The 23,463-nt window shown below is 41.1% G+C and overlaps 2 protein-coding genes across 2 annotated transcripts; one reads left to right on the forward strand and one right to left on the reverse strand.

Annotated features, from left to right (window-relative positions):
* Window positions 1-9,241: 9,241 nt before the first annotated feature.
* wdr6 (WD repeat domain 6) lies at window positions 9,242-15,166 on the reverse strand. Its single transcript, XM_069659387.1, has 6 exons — window positions 15,097-15,166; window positions 14,664-14,828; window positions 11,616-14,391; window positions 11,338-11,415; window positions 10,954-11,070; window positions 9,242-10,679 (listed from the first exon to the last, which is right to left on the reverse strand). The coding sequence occupies exons 1-6, from the start codon at window positions 15,164-15,166 to the stop codon at window positions 9,626-9,628; spliced, it is 4,260 nt and encodes a 1,419-aa protein (XP_069515488.1). The 3' UTR covers window positions 9,242-9,625.
* Window positions 15,167-16,109: 943 nt separating this feature from the next.
* LOC138589659 (uncharacterized) lies at window positions 16,110-20,650 on the forward strand. Its single transcript, XM_069660054.1, has 4 exons — window positions 16,110-16,332; window positions 18,286-18,341; window positions 18,453-18,621; window positions 18,947-20,650. Exons 1-4 carry the CDS (start codon window positions 16,128-16,130, stop codon window positions 19,306-19,308), a joined length of 792 nt encoding a protein of 263 aa, XP_069516155.1. The 5' UTR covers window positions 16,110-16,127; the 3' UTR covers window positions 19,309-20,650.
* Window positions 20,651-23,463: the final 2,813 nt, after the last annotated feature.

A 23,463-nucleotide genomic window follows, 5' to 3' on the forward strand; every position in this document is an offset into this window, starting at 1 on the left:
AACAGCTAGGGAGTATTACTAAAAGCATTGTATCAAAAGTCTAACTGAATCTGAAAACTGAATTTATCAATGAAAATAAGTTGTTTAAGGGGTTTCAGCATCTTTGCATTCACAACATATTCTCTTCCTTTCAAGGCATCTTTGTTGCTTTAGTTGCAACCTTCTGTTAATATATTCATGCAGCAGTGTACTGCAATACCTCATTATATTTTCAACTTGCACCCTTCTTTCCTGCAGTAATAGCTGTTATGAATGTAAAAATAATACTCCCTTCAATTGTTTGATCTGGATGTTCTGAAATAACTGGACTTAAAAAAGTTTTGATATATGCTTTTCGTGTTTCCCCTTAAAGTTGTAGAGTACACAGCTGAGAATTATGTTATAATTTTAGATCATAATCAAATTTGTTATGCAGTCAGCGATGATTAAACAAGTTCAGGTGCTACACCTACGGAAAGGCTGTGAAGTGATTGTAGCAGTTGGTAGTTATTTAAAGCCTTTCTACAGTTAAAGGTATGGTAGACAATTTCTTTTGGATGCCATCTTGTTTTTTTGGAGCAAGAAATGACTACATTTGGATGATGTATTGCTTTGTCTCTATCCTGTCATCATCATACAATTGGATCTCATTTGCAACCATTGGATCTCATTTGCAACCAAACCCCCTGCAGGCCATTAGAAATAATGCACCTTGCATTCATTTTACTTTAAAACCTGAGGCTACGCCCACAGTCTTTTTCTTCTACAAGATAGAACTAGCAAGCTAGTCACCTCAAAAATGGTAAAGAAAGGTAGTTTGATATGGTTAGCCTTTACAACTATTCACTGTCCTCCTATCCCCAATGCTCTCTCCTGGACTCATCCTGTACCGTTTGTGAGGCAGAGCATGTTCATGTGTATGAGGATGTGTATGAGGCCTTAACATTTTTATGGTTTGATATTTCCAAAATATAAATAACTATAGAATACATTTTTTAAAAAGTCGTTTACCAAAGCTTTAATGTGTTTATCATCTGTTGCTGCATCCTCACCCTGTGGCAGATGCATGACCCCAACACTGATTCCAGATACCAGGTCTCCAAGGGCATTTTCTTTGATGGGGTAGCGAGGAAGCCATGACAGGACAGGAAAAAAACCCAGTAATAGGCCTTTCAACCTTGGACCAGAACACCTGGAAAAGAATACACATCAAAACGGCCATAAAGCTTAAGATAAGAAGACTAAATCATCTGTCAGCCCTTAGAGCCCAAACTGACACGGCACAAGGCCAAACACTACACCTATTCCTTGACTCACCAACATTGTGCCTTCACCCTCTCCAAAAATGACAGGGACTTCTTTTCTACTCGTTCCCCAAGGACATCCAGCTGCGCTTCGTCCAGGGCAACAGCAAGATAAGGCTGCCTGTCAAGAGGAAGGCCATTTTGCTCAACGCTGTCCATCTGAAATCAATATTAAAGATTACTGGCAGTGAAGTTGAGTTTCACTTTGTTTTTTTATCAGTACTGGGTGTGTGCGTTTAACGTGTCTCATGCACTTTTCTTTTTGTGTTTAAAGCGTGTGTATCAAGTTCTATGGCAAATAAAAACACTTAATAAGCAGTTACTGTGTACGTAACCAAAACAAACCAAAGCAGTGAGAGAGAGGTGCCGACTAAATCTGCATCAACGCGGAGCCGCATGAGAACAAAGAATTCACATGTGCAACAGCGTGCGTGTATGGGGATGACACACAGGCACGGCTCCACAAACTCTCACACGTGAGTCGGGGAAGCCAAAGAACAGCCTTGAACTCTGCACATTACAGATTAGTGCTCCCTTTCTCCGCCCCTTCACCCCCCCCCACACACACCATTCAGTGTGTCTGAATGCCTCCATTATCACAGCCCAGCTTTCAGAGACTCATGGTCTAAATGTGTGTGTGTCTGTGTGTGTGTGTGTGTGGGGGGGAAACAGAGGGAAAGTGGGAGAGAGCAAATGAGGAAGTGAAATGTGTTCTGTTTTAATCAATTTTTATGTATTTCATTTTGTACAATGGTTTACTTAGGAAAACCATTCAAACTGAGAAAATGGAAAATTAATTAAGAGACTCACATGAGGGAAATGAAGACTGAGGGGCAAGTATAGATAGGAGGAAGCCAAAGAGCATTCAAAGAGAGAAAAACTTCCGCAGTGGTTTTTATTGTCCTTTTAATCTCACCACAATAAGGACATGGAAAGATATGTGAAGAGTCATCAACAGCGGCAAATTGGAAGACTGATTCCAGGATTATTAAAAGAAAGAAATAAAAAATGTCAAACTGCTGCCCAAAGTTGAATATAGATAGATAATATATAGCTTAATTTAAAAATATGAATGGTAGTAATATACCCAAGCAATTTATTTACAGAAGAATCAGAAAATTGGATGACTGTATCACTACATTTGTGTGAAACACATGCCATTAGTATAATTATGAGTAAATTGTAGCACTAAAAGAGATTTCTTTGTCCAATACAACAACACAAGAACTGTCTCCATGCAGGCCGTCAGTCTTCAGTAGTGTATCTGTTTTAGAAGCAGCATGAGGTTTCTGATACGTTCAGCACGACAGCGAGGCGACTGGTGCAGCGGCAGCTCAAAGAAAGAGAAGGTGAAGCTCCGAGAGAAGCTAAGGTTGGTGACGGGACGCAGCGGTGGGAGACGGGGAGGACGGGGCACCCGACGCTGGGGCAACACCCTCCGCCTTGGCCGGAACCCTCTACCCCCTCCACCTGCAGAGACACAGAGGGATCAACATGGAACATGGCTGGGAATATGGTTTCCATTAAAAAATTAAATTGAACAACAGCTCCAGAAAGTTTGTTTAATAAACTTTGAGTTAGGATTGATTTGGGCCAAACTTCTGTTTCCAAAAATGAACCTTTACTCTTAGCAGGAAAAATGTCAGTGACATTGCCCCAAAACTAAAAAAGGTCAGAGCATCCATTAAATATTAAAAGTTACATTTTGCACTACTTCAGTGCACACAGAACTTAAAAGAACTATATTCATTACCAACATATATAGTTGTCTTACTTACCTGATTGGAATTTGCCTTGGCCATCCAGATTGTGCTTGATAAACACCTTCATCTTGAGAACTTTGAATTTGACATCTTTTAGTTTAGGTTTTGGCAACTTAACATTATAGAATTCTTTTACTGGACTTTTTCTTTTACTGGACTTTTTCTTTTACTTTTCTTTTACCTGGTATTTCCTTGTATTGTGCATACTGGCTCGCTGAAAGTATTATAGGTAAGCCAATAAAATGTCGTCATTAATTATATTTTTTTACACCTGTGCTTTTCTTGCTACGACAATTTACTGTGCGATCACACCTCAAGTCCGTTTGATCCGAATCTAATGTTACATTTTGCCTAAAGTTTGGTTTGTACTCAGACCCCAGCTTTTACCAGCGGATCATTTCTTTCTGATTGGTCAGAATTTCCACGTGGGAAAACTCCCTGAAGTAAACAGAGTGAGACCAGAGCACACTCCTCCTCATCAATCACACTCAACACGATCATGGACTTTAACGGGTTGATTTTATTATTTTTAACCGACATTGTTCCACAGTCCGATCAGTTCCATTCTCCTTTAGTTTTTCACTTAACACTTTGAATAGGCTGCCTTCGTAGTCTTTCTCGAGCGTTTCCACAAGCATTCGTGAAATTGTTTGGTCAGCCAATCTTTCTATTTCCTCGTCGCTGCCCCACGTCTGACTTCGACTCATGTTGCTGCCTGGCCGCGTGGCTGTCGCTGCCAGTGTCGGGACCGGTCAGCACCCTTTAACAACCAACAATGCACACGTTTTTATGTTTATGCTTCCTATATTGACTCCTACTTTAAGTCCGTTTATGTTCTCACCTGACTCGAACCGGACCGCTGTTTATTTGGAAACAGAGAAAGTCCCATATTTTCAAGGGGACCATGGTGTGGTAGTTTGGTCCGCACCAGGGTTCGAATGCGTGTTCTCGCCTTACCAAACGAGCCAGACTTTCCGAGTGAAGTCCGGACCAAAGCCGTCAGGTGTGCTTTCGTTTACTGGTGATGCACAGAGATATGAAGTCGGGTTTGGTGAGGTTCCTCCGACTTTCCGAGTAGGAAATTCGACCTCAGAGGGCGTTCCAGTTGGAAATTCCGACTTCCGAGTACAAATGGAAGGCACCATAATAGTATAGCTATGGCTTTGCTGGAAACTAAAAGTGGGCCTAATTGTGCTCCAAATTATAATACTAGGTGCTTGAGTTAAATTTACATCACCCATTCAGTATTGAAGCTTAATATTTAAACATTATCTCGCAATTGTTACCGTGATAAGATAAGGTAGGCTACAGGAGGTAACGATAGCAGTTAGCTAGTTTATATTTGTTAGCTGTGAAGATGATCACTTCCTGTTTAAAGGTGTTATTGTTATTTCAGAGCAAATACATTACACACAGATTTTTTTTTCATACACAGGCAACTTCTTTTGTACTTTGAACTGTTTAACTTTTTGAACTACATACAATGTGTTTCCTATCTGAACACACTTCCTCCAGAACCAATAGTTCAAAAATAAAACATTTTGGCTTCAGTTACATGTTATGAACATGACTGGTCCTTGTTCCTGACATACCTGCATGGTCCTGAGGGACTGCAACAGGCTGAGAAGGAAACTCAGAGTTAAAACTGGAACTTGAAACTTCTTCGTCCTGTCTGCCACGATATGGGGTGGAGGGCGTGGGCTGAGGAGCAGGAGGGGTTGGGGGTGGAGGTGGAGGGGGCCTCAGGGGAGGAGGAGGGGGGATAGAGGTAAAGGAGGATTCTGACAGAGCCAGGCCTCCCCAGGGCCTCATGGTGGTGTCTGAGAGGAGGATGGAAGCAGGCCCAGAATTAGGGTGAGAGGAGGTGGAGGAGGTCTGCTGCTGTCTGTGTTTTCGGGTGTTAGCCTGATGGGGTCTCTGGAGGGCCGGGGAGGAGAGAGGTGGCTTTGCTGTTTTATAAAAAGGAGAGGAGAAAATTAGGTGGAAAATAATTTGTTGACTGAAGTGGTTTGGCTCAAGTCCCATGATAGCAACCGTCTGTCCTCGAGCAAGACACAATGAATCCCTTCATTTTTCAAGGTTTACATTTCCAACAGAAAGAAACTTTGTCCCTTAAGTAGAAATATGTTTGTAACAAGTGATTTACTTTTACAACCAGGAATAATGTGATATTACATTAGTGCTGTATGCAGCTCTTTCAGTGTAAAATTACTTGATACTTAAAAATGATGAATCTATAAATTAATCAAGTTCATTTGTCACATAACCAAAGGCACAATCACAGTGAAATGTAATCCAAAAGAGATTGGTTAAAAGACTCCATTTGAAGCATTGGCATAAAAATGTCAATTGCACCTAATAAGATTACATGTTCTTTTCACTTACAAAGCTACTGATAAGGCATATTTATGTTCACATCATAGTTAACAGAAACATCATCATTTGAAAAATGTCAATTTCTTTTTGTATTTTGTTTTTGACTGTTGTGCAATATTATCACATGGAGTACAGAGTTAGTTTAATGTTCAATTTCGAGCATTACACAAGCATTATTAACAAAACTGCATACATGAATAATCACGGAACAGATTTCATTCAAAGTGTAAAACACAATCAGTAAATGACCTGCTGAACAACAGGTACAATCAATACCTCCTGTTGTCATTTTTTAAGGATTAAATGCTCTGTTTGTAGGATTTGAGTGACTTACAATTGTAGTAAAAAAAGACACTTTGCACTTTGTGCTGTTTAATATGACTGATAAAAATGAAACTTAAGTTCACAAAAAAAAAAACCATTGAGCTTTTGGATTTCGTTAATGTCAATCAGACATGTACTGATGATCAAGTATCCCCTAAATATCATCATGCATACATGGAGAGGTGAGTAAGTCATGAGCGGATCACCTGTTGTTTTACTCCCAGATGAACCAATGAGAGGTAGCCGTTCACGTGACATCACCAATCCAGGAGCCTGGCAGCAGAAATAGTATAGCTATTAAAAAATTGACATGCAACACTTGTAGCAAACATGTTTACAGCTTAGTGTCACTTTCATCATACACACAGTAAACTGTTGCTACATACAACGCAAGTATGCATTTATTTTGAATGACAATTTAGGTATAGGGATGATAAGGTAGGTCAGTCATCAGCCCAACACTTCAGTCAAGAGTGAAATATCTTGACCCCAATCCAACTGATTTTGTTGAACCCCTGAATGTAGTGGGACTGGCAGTTCAAGGTTTTCACGTCTTCAGTTACAAATCTTAACATTAAGATACAAAGACACAAATATGACCTCCTCATTATCACTGAGTATGTTTAGCGATAAGATATTGACAGAGGTGCCTTTAAGTATGGCATCAAAGGGCAGCTAGCATGGCTATGGACTAGCAACAGTTAGCTCTTTCGGTTGAGTTATGGTTTATAAAGGAAATTAGGAAAGGTCAGGGCTTTGCATTGAACCAAACATAGTGATAAATAGTAAAAGATAAGAGAAATTCCCTTAAATGACGGACTTCTTCTTGACATCATAAAAAGTTTGCATTTTAAAGTTGGAAACAAGCGTTAAAGTAAAACGTGGAAATAAGCAGTCAGAAGGGGCACTGTGTGAGTGTATATATATACTGTACCTCTTGCTTATGTTGACAGCAAAACAGAAGTCACTTCCTCTCTCTCCTCATGATGTTTGAAGACAGAAGATGACTGATAAAAAAAATTACCAAAGACAGACATCCTGTTGTTCCTCGCTGTGTCTCATCTTACTCTCATTTATCAAGAAGTCTATTCATTCATTTTTCTGCCTCCTCTCGCCTGTTATTTCCCCTTTTCTTCTCTGCTTGTCAATCTTTCTCTTCTCCTCAGTGCAGCAGGTGCCTCCTACAAATAGCTCCCGTTCTTTTTTCTTCTTACCCCATCAGTGCTGGTGCTTTCACTCTCCCTCCTCTCACCCTTTCCTCCCAATTGTAAGTGATAGTGTTGGTTACACAGGTGCTTTGGCTTTCTCTCCCGTGGACCAAACATGAGAAGGGTATAGCTTCTTCTCTTGTTATGAGTGGCAGGGGTAATGAACATGGGAGCTTTATTAGGTCCCTTCTTTTTTTCCATCCTTTCTCCTTCCCTCTCTTTTTCTTCCCCATCACAATTAATTTTAAGGATGACATTATCTTTCATCTTCCCCTCTCTTCCTCCTCCTTTTTTTCGCTCTCTGATTGGCAGGTGGTGAGATGGGTGCTTGACAAAAGGCAACGTGAGACGGGGCAAAAATATTAAAATATTCATGATACCTTCAGACGGCCCCTTCATGGGCGATGACTCCCATGTAGCTGCACACACAAACAATCACACACACATACTGTATAGTATATTGACAAAATGCATGAAGGCAGGCAGGTATATACACATCTATACAGGACATCTTCTGTAAAATCAGCATTATAGACCAGCACACAGGCAAATGCATACATGCATGCACAAGACACACACACACACACACACACACACACACACACACACACACAGAGAGAAACACTGATGCACCCTGCATATAACATCTATGTTTTCCTAATTGCAGACATGTGACAGAGAATCATAATCACACACACACTTCTGCAGTGTGTCACATTTAACATGATGCAGGTGAACATGCTGCTATCCGTCTAACACTTCATCTGATAGAGCTAAATTAACATGCCAGGCACACACACACACATACACACACACACACACACACACACACCACATATGCAAATACTTGTGCGTCCTGTCTCATATCAGCCTGCCACTTAAACAGCATTAGCATTTCATACAAAAACACACTATGCTTCAACAGCGCTACATTAGCATTTCAACACAAATGCACACAATGTAATCACAGTGAGCGGCCTGGTTATACAAACCCTCACCTTCAACCAAACACACACTCCATCTACACACTCTTGAGTTAATGTAGAAAAAATGGAGGCTTTTATAATCCCAAAACAAATACTATTTCCTGCTTAAAACTTGCCATGCACAAAACCAATTTTTATGAAGAACAGCTATGATATTAACATTAATGCCGAGTGTTGCCTACACACGCTTTTGTTCCTTTATACATGTAAGGACCCTCACTGACTATGAATTATCTTCCCACTACTACACACCTAACCCTAACCCTGTGCCTAACCTTAATCTAAACCAATTTTAACCAAAAGCCTAAAACAGAGTCTAAACTCTGAGACGGCCTTTTGAAGGAGTTAGGACCAAACAGAATAAAGCAAATATAAAAAAAATGGTCCTCACAAATATAAGTTAAAGACCAAACCTACCTGCATCTTTAGACCAGGATTTCCAAATCTGATTGGCTCGAGACCCTCTGACATAAGATATATTAAGTCATATTATCCTGCAACACCTTCAGGGTTTCTGGCTCTCTGACTGGTGGATTTCGGAGACATTGGTCAACTTTAATGATTCGAATATATTGCTTTCATTTACATCGCATGTTGTGTTTTCAGTCTTAATTCTGTCATATCATTATGCTTTTGTCAGGTGCGATTAAAGGAATAAGGAAGTATTCACTAACACAAGCAAGATTTAAGTTCCTTGCTTGCACTTCAGGAGGATGTGTTGGGTGGGCGTGACTTTTTAACTAGAAACTACATGAACCAAAAGCCTTGAATCTCCAAAACACTTTGTGTAAGGGTACATTTGGTAAGGGCAGTCTTTGATAAGGTCTGAAACTTCAGTCCCAAGGCTCTCTACAAGTGAACAGCTTTATTTCCAGGCTGGGTGAGATGAAACATACTGTATTAAAAATGACTGCAGTTATTTAGACATCCTTGAGCAGTGTGGTGATGTTCCCTGAAGGAGGCCACAGATGGCCCAAACACATCAGAGGTGGTTTTAGTGTTCTCTTGAAATAGACATGGAATTCTAAAATGTTCCTTTATGAGCACCAAAATCCTTGTGGTGCTGTAGTACAGTCCAGATCCACATTTTAGATATTTATGTCTCTTCACACCATCACTGGTGATATTTCTGCTGGAACTTTTCTCTTTTTTAGTAACAGAATTTTCAATTTTGTTGTTGATTTCTATTAAATCCTTATTTAGCTGCATTAGAACTGAATGTGTTACATAACTGTGATATACCCCATTAAATAAATGAAAGCTGGAGAATAAATACACTTTATTAAAAAGGTTCTCTTAAAATTACAAAAGTAAAATTCATTACATATCAATTAATTAATCTACAATCGAGGAATTTTATAGCCTGGAAAGCAGATTAAACTGCAGGCTAATGTTTTAGTTGCCATGCCCCTCCCATTTAGAAAGATTTTTATCTGACCTTGTTGGGTTCAGGCCAGTTACAATTGTTTATCTAAGATGGGGCAGGTTCAAGCTATTAAGTCATTATATAAACAAACTAGACGGCTGTGGCTGTACACTTTCTAAATCTGCTATCATGTCCGTATGAATTTACTGCACAACTGTTTGTGTTATGTTGCAGCAGCATTTGATAATTGGTCAGGATATAACAGACGAGGAACTTTACAGAAGTGATTGTTTTGAGTGCTGCCATCTTTGGATTCGACTTATGTTTCTTGTAAAGTCACTTTAACACAGTCATTCAGCTTCTGCTTTTCCTTTTCTCCTCTTGTATTTCTCATCTCTGCTTTTCTGACACATAGCAGCTGGAAGCCCTGGCCACACACCAGCACGTATCCCATCTTTCCTCTCTGATGCTTGCTGCCACAGGAAGTCTTGATATCTGTCTCACTTTCTGTCTTACCCACGCTGTCAGTCCCTGTTTGATTGCCATGTTCACTAGCTGTCTCACCTCCCTTCTCATCAGCGGTCGTACAAACTGGGTTACCTGTCTCTCTCACAGCTTCCACAGGTTCTCCACCTTTGGCCTTGTCAGCTGTTTCCTTATCCTTATTGAATCTCCCAACGCTACCCTCCGCTGTTTTACAGATCGTTTTTAAATCTGTCTGACGCTCTGTCTGTCTACCAATTTCAATCTCCTGCTCAGACTCAGATCTTGTTTTCTTTTTACCTCCCTCCTCTTCTATCATCTCCCCCTCCCACACTGAGAGTCCTGCAGCATCTGCGATGTGGGAGCACAATGCCCCACTGTGGCTGATACCGGTACTGCTGACCTTCCACAGGCAAACCCTCTGATCTGCAGAAGTGGAGACCACAAGGCCTGGGCTCAGGAGCTTCAGGTCGGTCAGAGGAGCAGCATGAGCCAGCGGGATGTGGAACTGGGATTGGAGATCAAGATGAAGCTGGCTTGGTGATTGTAACTGAGTTTGTTGAGAAATCAGGAGCTCAGAAGTCTGAGAAAACCCTCTGCTGCCCCCAGTCTTCCCTTTTTCTGGGTACTGCACCCTAATCGTGGACACTGTCAACTGTCCATCATCCCCTCCACTAGCAACCGTTACCTGGCAACAGCCCTCTTGTTGTCCCAGTTTCTCTGGCCAAACAGCCAATGAGTTGACGCCGCTTTGATGGGCGGGAATGACAAGGCAGGGGATTGGTGAAGGTTGAGTGTTGCTCGAAGAACAGGTCGATAAGTAAGAAGCCTCAGTCAAATCCCAGATTGCAATCTTGCCATCTGTTGCAGCACTGAACAGCAGCTTATACCTGAGAGAAACACAAGTTAAATGAAGCATGCACATGTGGGAGTGCTTTAATCTAATTTCACCAAACAAAACGCTAAAGGGAACCTTAATTTACTAATCTGCCAGTAACTACTTTTTTCAAAACACAGTGTACCTTAAAATAATAATTTAAAAAAATCAGTGGTCTAGTTCTGATAGATTCTTATAAAAAAAAAGACTAACACTAACTTGAAATGAAAATGCCAACACTAACTCAGTTTTTGCTCAAATAAAATGATAATGGAATATTGGATCACCTGTCGCCTTTTCCATCCTCCAGGCTGCAGGTGGCGACACTGAGCACACAGCGCTGGTGGTAAAACGCTTCCCACAACAAATCAATTTGACGTTTTACCTCGCTGACAGAAAACAATCTGGAAAGGATAGTAATGAAAGAGAAAAGACAAATATATAAAGACTGAGGACGGAATCACAGGAAAAACAGCATACTATAAATATTTCAGCCACATTTTGCCAGGGAACAACACATTTTTTTCTCACATTAACTTACAGTCATCATCGCCAGCACTTTCCTGAAGAATTTATAAGATTCAACACAATTTAAAGACATTTTGTTTTATACTGTAAAACTTCACCAGCTCCTAAAAAAAGACATTCCATATGTTTTCATAGACACCAACCTGAGAGCTCCATCGCTGCAGGCCAGAGCGAGAAGAACACAGTCCGTCTTCTCATCCACCACCACTACAGACATGTATCTGAAAACACAGAGACAAAATTGATTAGGCTGGATCAGAAGTAAAGTAAAAAGAGAATAAGGGTAAATTCAGCTTCAACTGAAAAACAGTAAGTGAGTTTATTCAATATGTGCAATAAAATAAACACAGGTGTGGTTTCACAGCTTGTTTATATTCATCAGTTTCTGCTCATTCCTCTTACACTACTACCAGTAACTTGCCTTGTTTCTGGGTCCATTTTAACGGTCTTGTGTCGGTTCCTCCGTTTCTCCCACTGTTCGTCCAATCGGTGGCTGGCCACCTGGATCACCTGACAGGAAGGAACAAGTCTCTGTCTGTCCCAGCCAATCAATAGCCGGTAACACTGCATTTGAGCTCGCCCGCCAGCTGACACGAGCAGGGCAGAGAGAGACTGTGTGGAGTTTTCACTCCCTCCATCCAGACGTGTTAGTGCTGTCATCGTCCGAACGCTTGAGATGTGGTCAGTAATGACGGAGAGAACTTTAACAATGCCCAAGTTGGGATGTATTGCCAGGACTGTTAAGCTAGTGTCCTCTCCTCCCGTCACCACTATCTCCCTATCCCAAAGCCCTTCTTCCTTTATCCTATTTCTTCCCTCAATATCAATCACATTTCCAGTTTGCTTTGTTTGAATGTCATTTCCAAATCCCCTTATCCTCCCCAGCCTGCATACACATCCAATCCCCTTACCATGGACACCCTCTCTTAGACTCCATCCTCCAGTCCTTCCTTCCTTTCCAGCCCAGCTTGGTTCTTCTCCAGGGGGTTGCGAAGCCAAAACAGCCCCCTGCTTAATGAAGACCAGAGCTCCATATCCAGGCCAAACGCCTTTGTTTGATGGCCAGAGGCTCCAAGAGCGATGTCCACCACCACAAGGAACGGCTAACAGTTTCTCCTGCCTCACCGGGTCCCAAACCACAAATTGGACAGCATGGAAGCCCAAAATGACAAACCTGGCCTCTCTTCCCTTGTTCTCTGCCTTTTCTTCATTTCTTTCAGAACTACCTTCCTCTGTAACCTCCAAATTTTCCATTAAATTTAGATTCTTTGTCTTGTAGTGGTTCTCACATTCCACTCGTAAGTTCTCTTCCTCCTCTTTCTCCACTGGAAAGTCAGGTATGAGAAATAAAACCCTCTCCAGCCACTCCATACCCTTGCAGGCCCTCTGAACTCTGAGAACCTCCAGTTGAAGCCTCCCTGTGTTCTCTACATTCTTTCCAACACTCTTCTCTTCGGGTTTTTCTGAAGGTGTTTGATGCACTCTGAAGACCCTCACGCAGCCATCCCTGCCAGTGCTGTAGAGCAGTCCCTGGTGTTCACACACTGAAGTTACACCCTGTTTTCCATGCACTCCGAACAAGCAGCTCAGTGGATGAAGTGTTAAGTTCTCCATTGTTTCACTTTTTCCTTCTCTAACGCTTCCTTCTTCCTCAGCTTCAAACCCTTCTTCATCAGTTTGTTTCCAGCTTTCATCTATCCTTTTGTCAGCTCCCATATTTTGCTCCAGTTTTCCTACTTCATGAAACAAAAGCAGGGACCCTCTCCTGTCCCCACACACCCACAGCAGCCCCTGTGATGAGGAGTGGATGCACACAGCTGCTGTCAGCCACCGTTTGGCACAGGAGGGAAGGAGGAAAGAGGGTAGAGGATTTACATTGAGAGCTAAGGAACTGCCTGCATTACATTTTACATCAACACACCAGCGATAGACAAGTCCCTCGGCTCCTGATGCTAGCAAATACAAGCACTCTTTTGCTTTTAGCCATATAAGGCTATGGATCTTCCCTGATCCACCTGTGAGAAGAATCCCACACTGAGGATGAGAGATGGGGAAGACCTGTACGGACCCGTTGAGGTTTCCTACAGCACACAAACTAACTTTTGCTGTAGAGTCTTTCACATTGATGGCAACTGATTCCATCACACAATAAGACTGAAACTCAGGGGTCCCTTGCCAGACTATTTGCCACTGCCCAACGCTGTACTGGTAAACTACTCCTTGGTCAGTACAAACTATAAACTTATTCTGACTCCAACTTGCACTTTCATCCTCTTCTCCTGCTATACAAACCACTTTAGGCAAGCCTTGATTGGGAAATTTCAGGTCAGTTAGCTTCTCTGTCACTGATTCCTCCATTTTCTCCTTGCTCTCTTCATTCCCTTCCACCCTCCACAATCTCACCCCTCCATCTGCCCCTCCTGTAGCCACCCACCTCTTTTCATCTCCTGTTCCCTCACTGACTCCAAGTGCTCGAACACCCCCTGCTCTGTGCCCCTTTAATGTGCGAACCACATTGCCACTTCCAGCCCAGTCCCAGACTAAACAGGCCCCATCCTCTCCAGCACTGAACAGTTTCCCTGGGGAGAGACGTACTGAGAACACCCTGGCTTGGTGTCCGTATAGGACTCTTAAACAAGTTGGGTTCAAGTCACCACACTTCCCTCCAGGACCCCCTAAAGCACCAACACCCCACACCCTGACACTGCGATCATCAGAGGCTGAGGCCAGAAATCCTTTCTCGCAGAGGTAAGAGATGCTGAAGATGACCCCACTGTGGCCCAGCAGACGTCTCTGAACTGGAGCTTTGTGATCAGAATTGCTACTTTTGTCTCCTCCAGGCTTCCAGAGAACCAGCTGGTTGAAAACTGTCCCTCCTACTAAGACCGTGTCTGCCCAGGATTCATGCACCAGAAGGAGGGCAGAGTAGAGTACACAACCCTCCAGACAGGAGCGCTGTTCAAGGGCATTTCCTTTTATGATGTCCAGGAGAAGAGCACTATTGTGGGCTACAGCCACACAGAGCAATGAGTGTTTGTCTCCATAGAGCCAACGGACATCCAGGGCCCAGTCACGCAGCTCCATGAGGGGACCAAGAATCTCCAAGCGAAGATGTTCTGTATCCTGAATATCCACATGAAGCCTCACCAGCCTCACAGCTTTGCCTCCAAACACTGCTAGGTCATAGAAGATGGGCTCTGGAGTAAGAAATTTGAAGTTTTACATTTATTAATACAGACATAATATTTCTTAGAAAAATAAACAAAGGTGTCAATGAGAGCAAAAAATTCCAATGCTTGACAGCTTTTAAACAAGCCCTCCCAGGCAAAATTATACCATGAATTACGTATCTATCTAAATAGACTTAACTGAACCTCATTTCACTTAAACTCGCAAGTCCTTTTTCTTTACACCTGACACATTTAAAAAAAAAAAAGAACAGTGAAAACAAATATCTGCTTGTCCTAACCATCTTTCTTCTTCACATAGGTTGCTGTTGCAGAGCTCTGTGCTGAGACAGTCTCCAGGCTTCTAGGTCTTATCCCATGGATTCTGTAGTTTTGCAGCACACTCAGTGAAACACAGGCTTTAGGGTGGGGGTGGAGACTGAACACGGTCAAGACTGGACCCTCACCTGCCATGAAAGGGAAGCTGAAATTTAGTTAAATGCGTTCTGCAGTCCTTTGCAGTGTTCAGTCTTCTTTTTAAAAAATGAGACAAAAAAAGTGACACAGAGTCTATTTAAAACGTTTTACCAATATGACAAAGCACATTTAAGTTCAACATGTTCGACTGAGACTTTACCAAAAACATTGTTGGCGAATATTGTTAGGAAATCCTGTGATTAGGATGTTACAAATAGCACATATTATATCATATATACTTCCAATAGGGCTGCATACCTGTCAGCAGAAATGCATCCTGGAGAAACTCCAGAGCTGTGACTGGAGCTACCAGGGCTGCTGTCTCCATCCTTTACTGATTGACAACTTTCATTGGAGACACTTTATCGGGTGCCTGAAAGATATAACGTCACAAGATACACTTATTAAAGATGGTAGAGTCGCAGAAGATGGCAAATGGGAAATTAGGTTGGCTTGCATTATAAAAATGAGCACGTCTAAGTACAGTCACCATTAGCATGTCAGTTAGCAAAACAAGCTAACGGCAAGTGCTCTTCTCGTTGTATTTGCCGACTATACATTGAGAAAATACAGTTCTCTAGGTTTTCAAGCTTTACTTCCAACAACCCTTACATAAAAAAATAAATGTATATTAAATCTGCATTAAAATGTCGTTATTTGAATTCACGAACCGCAGTGTAGTAGCCATGTGTTTATGTTCTGGCTTCCGTGTCGAGTTTAACCAATGACGCTACGTTGTCAGCTTTCTGAACAATGATTGGTTGGGAAAAAAAGGATGGCCGTTTTTGTATTGGATAATGTCACACATGTGACTGTTATTGCGTTGTGTTGCCTTCGTATCTCCTGGAAAAGTAGTATGGTTGACATCAGTCATTTTAAAAAAGATTGAAAGCCTAGTAATTCTACGTTTTTTTTTATCCTTTTGAAACTTTCGTGACATTTAATTAGACAAATAAATTCACAATTTTTCTTTATTATAGCATAAGATATGGTTATGCTGTTTCTGCTCTTTCTTTTCAATTATTTGAATAGTATTTTAGAAGTGATGTAAAGTGAAAAGATGTGTTACAATGTAATATTTCTATATTTTATAAATTAATTCTGATGTTTTGTGAAAAAATATTTGTATTTTAAGCAATGACTGTATGATATTAAGCAATATTCATAGTCTTGCTACTTCAGTTTGGATCTTCCGAGTACACCTGAATGCATCAAGAGGCAGTTAAAGGTAAGAGGTTGCGTCTGGCAGTGGTAGTGAGGTAGCGGTCCAGCTAACTTCACAGCTAGCAATGCCTGGAAAATGTAAATTCCAAGACTCCTGGCTGTCAAAGGGAATTTACAAGGACTGGCTAGTTAAGGACGTCCAGGATATTCATTTCGCCCGATGCAGGGCCTGTTGTAAATCAATCAAACTTCAGACCATGGGCGAGGCTGCTCTCACCAGCCACGCAGGGGGAGCTGGCCACAAAGCAGCGGTCCGCAAGCTAGTGGAAGGTAGCTTAGCTTCAATTTAAAACAGAAAAACCTGTAAAAAGCATGCCTTAAACTGTGCAGAAGTACAAGAGTACATGTGGTACTAACCGATAAATCTTTGTTATTGTTTAGCTCATATAGCTGTTGTGTTGTTCTGTAGTTGGTGGTGGGCGTGTGTATAAGGCTAAAACAACAGTCTAGACGTGTGAGTGTTGAAACATCTGTCCCAAGTCATCTAACACAGGTTTTCCCTCTGACAACATATTCTTTATCTCTCTCTCTCTCTGCATGCATGTACACAACAGCACGTGCAAAGAATACACCTTGAAGTGCAGTAGCGTAAATATACCCTATATTTTAGAGAGTGATGTATCCATATTATTAATGGTACACAATAACTGTCTGTCAGGGTGTATGTCTTAATATTAGACCTTTAAAACACCACAGTAGCCTTCACTTCCCTGACATGGACATGAGGAGCAGCTGCAGTTGAACTTCTGTATTCTGCTGAAGTTTCATTGAAAATGCGTTAATTTATCTAAAAATTATGTAATTAGAGTGTGTTGAAACATGATTTCATGATAATTCTTCCAAGACGGAAATGCAATGAGTAATATTTGTATTTTCTTGCGTTTATTTGTTTGTTTTTTCCCCAAAAACCTGTGATTTCATTTTGAAATCATAACCACTTAAGAAGAATCCCTTATCCATTCCATTAATAAACAAATCTGCAGTCGACCCTGTAAAAAGTAGCATTTTCTTTAACAATATGACAGCATGGTGCTGAGAATTTTAACACTTGGTTTGAAAGCTTGGTTGAAATACAGTTCTGGAAAACACTAAGAGATCACTGCAAAAAATATGTTTTTCTCTGGTTCCACTATTTATAGGTTTGTGTTTGCGTTAAATAAACTTTTGTTTTATTGTGTTCAACATTTGTCACTACTTCCAAATGAAATATTCTCATTTAGGTCTTTTACTTGCAGTATAAAAAAGTTAAGATAACAAAATTATGAAAAAAAAGGTTTGTCTCTCACATGGCTGTTGGGTGACGTTAGACCACACTTGGAGCAAAAATTCAAGCAGCTCGGATTTGTCCGATGGCTTGTGTTCCATCTTCCTCTTGATCACATTCAGGAGGTTTTCAGTGGGGTTCACATCTGGATTGAGCTGATCATGACGTGTAGAGAGAGATGCTGATTTAAGGAAAATTTGGAGTGGTCTCCTAATTTTTTCCAGAGCTGTATATATACCATGTCACTGCATATCACACAAATAAATGCTCACTTTTCTCTAATGGTTTTCAGCCACGCAAATAGTTCAGTTTTTATTTTTCGTGCTTGAAATGTATGACTTTACCAAAATACTGTAAAGGTAAAAGGTGAGATTTACGGTAGTTGTGGTGCAAACCTAAACAGAATTTCAGCGTTTCCCCAGCTTCTGAGGACTGTCGGCACATTTGAGCTGTCTCAAATGTAGAAATACTTCCATCCAGTTATCCTGATTTACTTAATTCATTTTTTTGGTACTTATTTATTTTTGCTCTACTTTTTTCTAGTCCTAAACATGTCTTTGGGTGGTTTAATAACATTTTTTGTTTTATAGAGCTGAATTACAGATCCTTTTTCCTGCTGAACCCTTTACAGTACTAAGAACAGAATCGGCAACAAATCCACAACAATGGAATTTTATCTTTGAGGGATTTAATAATTCTGCTTAAGAACACTTAACCAAAGTGAATATTGTCAAACTGTTTAAACTTGATTGAACTGCAACCCAATTTAACTGTTTAACTGAGTGTTTAAGTATTATATACTTTCTTCCCCACTTGGTACAATGCATCCTAGAATGGAATCTTTTGGTGTGACTGAGGTGTTATATCTGCATCCACCAGAGGGAGGTGCTGTCTACCTATTTTCCTGAAAGACATTAACCTGCTGTCCTTCCCTGTCTGTCTCCCTTTTTTTCCATTAGCAGGCAATTTGATGATGATAAATGCTGCTGGGCAGACAAATGGCACATTGAATCGGGTAAATATTAAAATATGACAATTTTGGTTATTTTAGGGGCAAAATCAGCACAATTTAATGTGAGTGGACAATGGTAAAGTAATAAGACACACATTGTTCTCTCTGTCTCAGACTCAGGATCGCAAGGAGCAAGTGTCCATCTGCCTCCAGCGGGACACCTTGGACAGAATAACAGGCAGTGACTGGCCAGATCTGCACCACAGCCCTACTACAAACTCCACCTCCCACAATGCAGAGCCACAGGATGTGACCTTTCCGGCTACCTACTTCACAGCACCAGGTACCCAAACATAAAGCCCTGCAGGCTGGCACTGCATATCGCCTGCAAACATTTGATCAGGGAACTTTCTGCAGGCAAATATCATGAAATGATTATGTTTATATGAACACCGATCAATACTAGTATTAACAACATTAAGAAAGTACTATCAGTTAAGTTGTGGCCATGTAAACGGCACTGAATGATTGGCTGTAGGGTAATAAGTTCAGTTTTCAGGTCACCATTACCGAGGATACGTGGGTGTAATTATACACATATCACAAGTAAAGAGCAAATTTCGGACCAATGCACTTACAGACACATTTTTTTAACTCTGATCTCTCAGGCACGTCCCGGCTCATCAGCCAGCGTCTCCACCCGTCAGGCAGCGAGACAGAGGAATCAGGTCACCGCTCGTCTCAGCACGACTCCATCGACCTGTCGAGGCTAGAGTACCAGCAGAGGACGGACGCTCTGGAGCAGCAGCAGCAGATGAAGATCCTGGAGTGGGAGAACAAGATGAAGGTGCTGGCGTGGGAGCAGGAGCTGGTGAGGGAGAAGAGGAGAGCAGCCCGGCAGAAGGAGAAGGCCTTCAGGATGAAGAAGGTTTATTACAAAGCCAAGCTGAGGCGGATGGGCGAGGACGTGCCGCCATCTTCCTCCAGCAGCAGCGATGATGAGGAGAAAACGTCTGCACCAACAGGATGAACTGTTTTTATAACTTTATTTTATTAGTGCTTGTTTAATTCTTTTATTCTTTTGTCTGTATGCCATGAAACTGTCACTATTTTTATACATTGTTTTGTATTTAAATGTAAAAGAAGGATTCTCAGTAAGTTTACATCAGCTGTTCTTACGGAATTAGGTAAAATCACTTTCATTCAGTTGTGAAAAGCATGAGACATTCTGCTCAAGTAGAAGTACTGCTACTTGAAAACAGAAGTTACAGTACTTGAGTTGCAGACTACTCAAAAGAACAAAAGTAGCTCATCTGAGCAACTGTTCAGTTTTATCACAAGAACAACCGTTCAAGCAGCCGAAACGAGTTTCCTCTGCAGCGTGTCTGGGCTCAGCCTTAGAGACAGGGTAAGGACCTAAGACATCTGGAGGGAGCTCGGAGTAGAGACACTACTTCTTCGCATCAAAAGGAGCAATTAAGGTGGTTCGGGCATCTGATTAGGAGGCCTCCTCGGTGCCCCCCTTTGGAGGTTTTCCGGGCTTGCTGGAGGGATTATATATCCCATCTGGCCTGGAAACGCCTCGGAATCCCCTAGGAGGAGCTGGAAAATGTTGCTGGGGAAAGGGACGTCTGGGTCACATTGCTTAGCCTGCAGCCTCAGCGACCTGGCACCAGATAAGCGGAAGATAATGGATTGATGGAACTAACGTCCAATCACTGCAATGCGATGACCATCTTTTCTGTTTAAGATAGCTTTCTCAAAGATAGACAAACTAAAACTGCACAGCAATGCATTAAACATCAATCCAATTGAAGGGACTGCAACACTGAAGTACACAAAATCATGCTGTGTAAAATGGAGATCACAATGGTCCTGTTTCATCTGTAATTTTTCAGTGTGGCTTCAGTGTTGAAAATGATGAGATGTCTATTGATGCTTATTGTCAAAGTTTCTGTGAAGGTCAAAGCCTGTTACTATACTGAGATGAAGTATAATCACTACAATAATGGACAATCTTATAACATGAATTTACTTAACGGAGCCTGTTTACAAAATAATATCTGCTTCATCATGTTTTATGGCTTTGTAAATAAATCAGCATTTTGTACAAATATGGAGATGACTACAGGCAGGTGAGAAATCAAAGAAAGAAATCCTGAATAAATGAGTGGAGAAACTACATGGGCAGTGTGTGGAAACCCTGAACAATACAACCGTATGTGATTGAAAAACCTTTCACATTATTATATTATAACAGCCTCTGCTCTTCTAGGAAGGCTTTTTATGTGATTTGTAACCCATCGAACCACAGGAACAAGTGACACCGACAACTGATGCTGGGTGAGTTGGCTAAATGTGTTGGATGAGATTGAGGTCAGGGCAGGTTCTTACAAACCACACTGGCGCAACCATCCCTTTGTAGACCCGATGGTTGATATTGTCCTGGTGAAACAGGAAATGGTCTGCTGAAATGTTGACCTCTAAGTTAGAAGCAAAGTGTAGGCTAGAATACCAGACCAAACTAAAAGTAAAGAGAAATACATGAGAAGGCAGTCAGTGTGTCACTAATTTAGGTGGTAAAATAATCAGAGGAAACATAAACAGGCTCTTCATCAATATGTAGTCACTAAATGCTGTTAAAAAGAAGAGAATAATTGCCGTCACCCCTACCTGATAAACACCAGTTTAACACCTTCTCGAGATTTGGGATATAAAAAACAACACTCTCTGCCACCCTCACAAACACCACAGGAGAGAATACATTATGGAAGAAAGATGTTAATCCCTACAGGATGGTTACAGACTTGAATGACTTGATGACAAAGAGGCCTTGAATCTGGTCTGGATAACCAACACCTTATTGAAACGAAGAATTTGACACTTTGGGAAATGCTCCTTTTCATAGTCTTGCTAAAAATGAAATTAAAGAATTGATTGCCACTCGGAAAAAAACATCTGTTAAGTGTGGAGCTAGAGGTAGAAAGCGTTAAGGTTAGCAAAAGGAAACGGGTAGCTTGGTTCCAAAATACACCCACCAGCACCACTAAGACTTAAAGCTCCTGTGAGAAACGTTTGGGTTTTGTGTTGATTTTGGTGACCCTTGTGAATCTCTTTGCTGATTTTGTCCTGTAAATTCTTAAGTGGTGGTTTTCAACAAAAAAAATCTTGTCCTATATCCTCTACAATTAAATAAACTTTAAAAAAGCGCAACATCCTAAAGTTTCAAGAATGTGAATGTAACTGTAGCTGGGATTAACCCGTTAGTGAATACATGCAGTGTGAATAAACTACACTACTACTCCATGCACGTCATAGGAAACCTATGTCCTTCAAAATAAAAGCGCAGCATAGACTTTTTGCCACAACTTTCTTTTTTTCAAGCACACATGTGCGACCCAATGAAAACAGCTTCGCAACCCAATTTTGGGTCCCGACCCACCAGTTGAGAACCACGGATATTGAGTAATCAGAATTAATTTCAGTCTGTTTCATTACCAGTGAAAAACTACTCACAGGAGCTTTTAGAGGTTTTAGAGTGAATTCATTTGAATCATTTTCTTCTTCTAACGCATATTAATCGACATTCATGTAAATCTAGCTTAGTTTCAACTGCTTTATCTGTATATTATACTGCTATAATACAGGTAGGCATATTCTCAAACTCTGGACAGAGCCAGGCTAGCCCCTCCATCCAGTCAGCACACTAAACTAATAGCTAACTGCTTCCTTGCTCCAGCTCTGAACTCACTGCAGAGTGTTGAGAGGTATTGATCTTCTCATCTAATGCTGCAAAAGAAGTGAATGAACCAAATTTATGAATTATTTAATTTGTCTCATAGGGATGTCCCTAGGACTTGTGACTAAGTCATAATATCAGAATGTCTAAGGTGGATATTGCCCAGTATTTTAAGTTTATTATGCGTTTTTCTACTGTGTCTCAGCTGCTAGCTGCTGTGTTCAGCTGGCTGTTTTTTTGGTGGGAATCAAAGTGGCAGCTGAACATCTCTAACTTCTCTGAATGTGACAGAATACTTTGAGATTCACAAGTCAGAGAGAGAGCTCTCCAGAAAAACATGTCCCTCTGTCAGGATGTTTTCTCTGCTCGCTTTTTCGCACCTGGAAATGCCTGTCCTCATGAATATGAAACAGCAAACCTCGTTCTGTCTCTCTCACTCTCTCTCTCACACACACAGAATAAATATAAACACAACCGTGTAGGAATAAGTCATTTTTTTAATGTCCAACATTTCTCTTGTTTCCGTGGTAACAGGGGGAACAGCTGTTTCCATGCCGCCGTCCCTCGCCGACAGCGGGATAGAAGGCATCCCATAATGAACATACAAATCTAACAAAGACAACTCCCATCCCTCCTCCTCCTCCTCCTCCTCCTCTGCCTGACTATCTCTCACTCTGTATCTTTTCTTGTGCCACTTCTCCCCCTTTTTTCAGAGCACATCAGAACATTTTAGTCTCACCTCTTTTAGTCTTTTGACTCTCCTCACTGTGGAGCTGCTATAAATCCGAACGAGATTAACCTGAAGCTGGAAATTTCACTGTTACTGCCTTTAACAGTGAAAGGTCTGATTTGGGACACGTGCACTATTTACACCCAGTATTCAACTTTTAGTTAAGATATTCTTCTATGATTTCCTGTCTGGATGTGGATAAATGCATCTTCATAGGTCTACAATTTCAGGTCTTTTTTATTATCTCAGATCTTACCTCCATAATTGGATTAAGAAACCAATTTTAATGCTGAAATGCTAAATGACACCTATCAGATTGCAGTCTGAGGTGTAAACAGAGATATTTATATCTTCATATTCCCTTCTTTTCTTGTCCTCATCTGTGCAGCAGAGATTACATTACATGTGGAAAAAAAGGGAACACTTGGACAGAAAAATTCACACATACATCGTTAACAGCCTCTCATACAAAATGGCAACGTAAATAGTCAACACATTGTCAATAAATAATCAATAAGTAAAATAAATCTCATGTCTGTACAAGTTAAAGGTACTGTCAGTGGAAACTAATCTGTGAAGAAAAATAAATAAATGGAGCACCTGGATAAAAGAATGAAAAGGAATCAAAGTCAGATTTTTTAGGTGTCCTATCCCTTTAAGAGACTCATGGTTGGTGTTCCCCTGCCGGAGCCTGTTTTTGGCAATACTACTGTCAC

The sequence above is a fragment of the Semicossyphus pulcher genome, unplaced genomic scaffold (assembly GCF_022749685.1).
Source record: "Semicossyphus pulcher isolate SPU_LCO1_2020_fin unplaced genomic scaffold, fSemPul1.0.p SCAF_13, whole genome shotgun sequence".
NCBI classification, from domain to species: Eukaryota; Metazoa; Chordata; class Actinopteri; order Labriformes; family Labridae; genus Semicossyphus; species Semicossyphus pulcher.

Bases quoted from the DNA above. Each gene is read 5' to 3' on its own strand.
- wdr6 (XM_069659387.1), bottom strand. From the start codon at position 15,166: ATGGAGACAGCAGCCCTGGTAGCTCCAGTCACAGCTCTGGAGTTTCTC. The intron at 11,416-11,615 runs GCAAGTTACTGG...CTGTGTTTTCAG, and splicing joins AAAATGGACCCAGAAACAAG to ATACATGTCTGTAGTGGTGG. The intron at 10,680-10,953 runs GTGATCCAATAT...TGTTTCTCTCAG, and splicing joins GAGGATGGAAAAGGCGACAG to GTATAAGCTGCTGTTCAGTG.
- LOC138589659 (XM_069660054.1), top strand. From the start codon at position 16,128: ATGCCTGGAAAATGTAAATTCCAAGACTCCTGGCTGTCAAAGGGAATT. The intron at 18,342-18,452 runs GTAAATATTAAA...TCTCTGTCTCAG, and splicing joins CAAATGGCACATTGAATCGG to ACTCAGGATCGCAAGGAGCA. The intron at 18,622-18,946 runs GTACCCAAACAT...CTGATCTCTCAG, and splicing joins TACCTACTTCACAGCACCAG to GCACGTCCCGGCTCATCAGC.